The sequence below is a fragment of the Gavialis gangeticus genome, unplaced genomic scaffold (assembly GCF_001723915.1).
Source record: "Gavialis gangeticus isolate Ggan-Ray unplaced genomic scaffold, GavGan_comp1, whole genome shotgun sequence".
Lineage (NCBI taxonomy): Eukaryota > Metazoa > Chordata > Crocodylia > Gavialidae > Gavialis > Gavialis gangeticus.
Window position 1 is genome coordinate 8,903,238 of NW_017729034.1, and position 3,271 is coordinate 8,906,508.

A 3,271-nucleotide genomic window follows, 5' to 3' on the forward strand; every position below is an offset into this window, starting at 1 on the left:
TTTTTTTTTTAACTTTATTTCTTCTCTCTGGGACAAGCCAGGCAGGCTGTGGTTCCTTTGGTGAAGGAGAAGCAATGCAGCTTGAAAGGGCAACACATGTAAATGATTGTGCGATGCCTGTTCTTGTCCTGGGGTTTGACCCAGATCAATCAGAGCTGCTCCAAATGTGTATTTATAGTAGTGGGGACCAGCCTTTTTTTGGCTGCATTCCTTATCCCTGAATGCCTCTCTGATGCCTGTCTGATCTGCTCTGCTTTCTGCTCCCTACCTTATCTGCTACTGTTTCCTGTTCTATCCCTGACCTGCCCCATGTCACTACCTGTGGCACGTCTGGCATGTATACTGTGGATTGGTCATCTTTAATTTACAGCCTTTCTTTAATGGAAATATAGTAGAGCCCTCCAAATGTGAATCAATTTGTCACAGCTCTATGGTAGCCGTAGATTTCACTAGAGAAGTTGGGATTAACTTGCAGCAAGCTAATGAGATGAGTTTCTGTTGTGGGTGGATTCTGCTGTGAATTACAGGAATGCTGGTGGGCTGGAATGGTACTAGCTTTTCACACTTAATAAAGAAATCTGTACCCGAGAGGTTTCCCTAGATCTGACTTCAAGGTTTCATTAACATGGTTTGCACTCCCACTCTACTTGTCTGCCAGGATCTGCTATGCCCTTTGTGAATGTGTGCACACATGAACACCTGGGACTTTTGTTGTCCCTGCTAGAACAGGCTGAATATTTGGGAATCTTTGGAAGAACTAGAGTGTTGTACAGCAAACAGCCTTGGAAGGTTAAGCTCCCTGTCCTGTGCCTGCAGATCATAGTTCTAGACAATGTAAAAATTTTGGGATTTGATTGCTCTGTTTGCCCCACTGCCACTGGCTGTTAGGGTTGATAATTCAGCCTCAATAACTTGAATCCAGGCCTCCTGTTGAGCTAAGTTGGGATGAATTTCCAGTTCTGTTAGCCAGCCCTGTAGCTCTTCAGCAGATAAAGGCAGAGTGCCAGCACTCCACGACTGGTTATTTTTGTCTTCCCTTCAGGATGACAACTGGGGTGAGACCACCACAGCTATCACGGGTACCTCAGAACACAGCATTTCTCAGGAGGACATCGCCAGGATCAGCAAAGATTTGGAGGACAGCGTTGGTTTGGACTGCAAACGCTACCTTGGATTAACTGTGGCAGCTGTACTCGGACTCCTTGTCTTCCTCACCCCTGTGGCCTTCATCCTGTTACCCCAGATCCTGTGGCGGGACGATCTGGAGCCTTGTGGTACTGTCTGTGAGGGATTGTTCATCTCTGTGGCTTTTAAACTCCTTATTCTCCTGATTGGGACCTGGGCCCTGTTCTTCCGCCAGCCAAAGGCAGATATACCGCGGGTGTTTGTGTTCCGGGCTCTCCTGCTGGTCCTTATCTTCCTGTTTGTGTTTTCCTACTGGCTCTTCTATGGTGTCCGCATCTTGGACTCCAAGGACACCAATTACCAGGGCATAGTGCAGTATGCAGTGTCCTTGGTGGATGCACTCCTCTTCATTCACTACCTAGCCATCGTGCTGCTGGAGCTGAGGCAGCTGCAGCCCACCTTCACCATCAAGGTGGTTCGGTCAACAGATGGAGAGTCGCGATATTACAGCCTGGGGCACTTGAGGTAGGTTTCAACTTCTTTAAATAAGGTAGGTCTAGAAATTTTCAGAAAGCATGGCTTTCTGAGGGCTTGCTGGATTCTTGTTTCCTTCCCTGAGCATCCCAGAGTCATTTTAAAGATTGCTGACTTTAAGTCTTACAGCTGGTCTGTGAGGTAGGAGAGAGAGGTCTCCTCTTCACAGATGGGTATGGAAGCCAAGTGACTGATCTGAGGTAAGTCAGTAGCAGAACTGGAAACAGATTTCCTCAGACTCATGCCTATGTGTTTTAAAATCCAATCTGTGCTTCCCCTTTCTTCTCCTTAAGAACTGATGCTGAGAGTGACTAGAATACCCCCAAATATCATTGTAGTCATTGGCAGGAGAAAGGATGTCCTTTTTATTTTATGGGATCAGCAGCCGACTAGATGGGAACCCTTTTTGAACTCAACATGCAAGTCCCAGAGCCTGTAACCTGGGGCACAGAGGGCTGCTGAGAGAGTTGGCTCTCTCTGGAGAAAGCTGAAGGCGTGCGCTCAGAAATGCTTGCATGTCAACCACTGTCAGTCCCACATGTGAGCTCTAGAATGGGCGACTGGTGCATCCCGAGTCTGGGGTGGGGCACTAGTTGGGCATGACCGGGGGATTGTTTGGGGCAGGGGGTGCCCCTCCATTGGCCCATCGTGGCGACCAGGGGGGTTCCCCCAGTGGCCAGTTGCTGGGGGGGGGGTCCCAGTAGCAGAGCCAATTTCAGGACAGGGGCATGAGCGTTGTCCATGCTCCCCTAGCAGCTGGAGTGCTCATTCCTGGGGGGGCATGTGCCCCCCCTACATGTCACCTGTGAGCTCTAGGTGCATTTTCAGGAATGGGGCAGAATGGTTTGGCTTTGATTTGACTTTTGAAGCTGTGGCTTCATTTGTTGGTGCCTGGTACACTTGTTCTGATGTTGCAAGGGTGCGTAATGAACTGCTAGACCTGGGAGTGCTCTGGGAGCTCTTGGGTTCCATTCAATACCCCGCTTCTCTTGGGCTTTGTGCGCCCCTCCAAGGTCCAGTAACATGGCTAGCACTCTTTGGAAAGAGGAACCTGGTTTCTGGTTCCCTTGCCATATGCAACTGATAGTCTGGGAACTGTTGATGTCTCCCAAGCTTTGGAGTTGGTGGAGGAGGAAAGCCACGTGACTTCAAGTGTGAAAGGGAGGAGTTGTGAACTGCATGCAACAGCTATTCCGTTTATCCTGTCCAGACCCTGGTGGCACACACTGATCTATTGCAGATGGACTGATTAGTGTTGGCTGATTTATATGGATATGCAATCAGTCTCTTGGAGCCCTTAGCTTAGCAGTAGAATTGCTTTGAAGTAGGCTTAATGGTTAGAGCAAGAGCCTGAGATTGAGACTTTTGGACCTTGTTCCTGCCTGTGCTGCTGACTGTCTGGCTTTGGAGTGCAGTGAGAGTGACTGAGCTATACCTCTCCTCTGCAAAACAAGGAACCAGGGGCTTACTCTTTCTGACTCTTTCCAGGGGAGGAGGGGAGAGGTATGGGGCTTATTTTGTTTGTAAAGCACCGAAAGACCTTTCTCAGCAGAATGGGAGCACTGCCTGGGTTACCTTGGATCACAGAATGCTGTGACTTTTTTTTTTTTTT

General features: G+C 48.9%; 1 protein-coding gene across 1 annotated transcript in view; it reads left to right on the plus strand.

The window, feature by feature from the left end:
• VANGL1 (VANGL planar cell polarity protein 1) overlaps nucleotides 1-3,271 on the plus strand; it is a 107,515-nt gene that overhangs the window by 21,393 nt on the left and 82,851 nt on the right. The window contains exon 4 of the mRNA XM_019527261.1: nucleotides 1,043-1,650. Within this exon, the coding sequence (XP_019382806.1) occupies nucleotides 1,043-1,650 (608 nt within the window). The remainder of the gene's footprint in view (nucleotides 1-1,042; nucleotides 1,651-3,271) is intronic.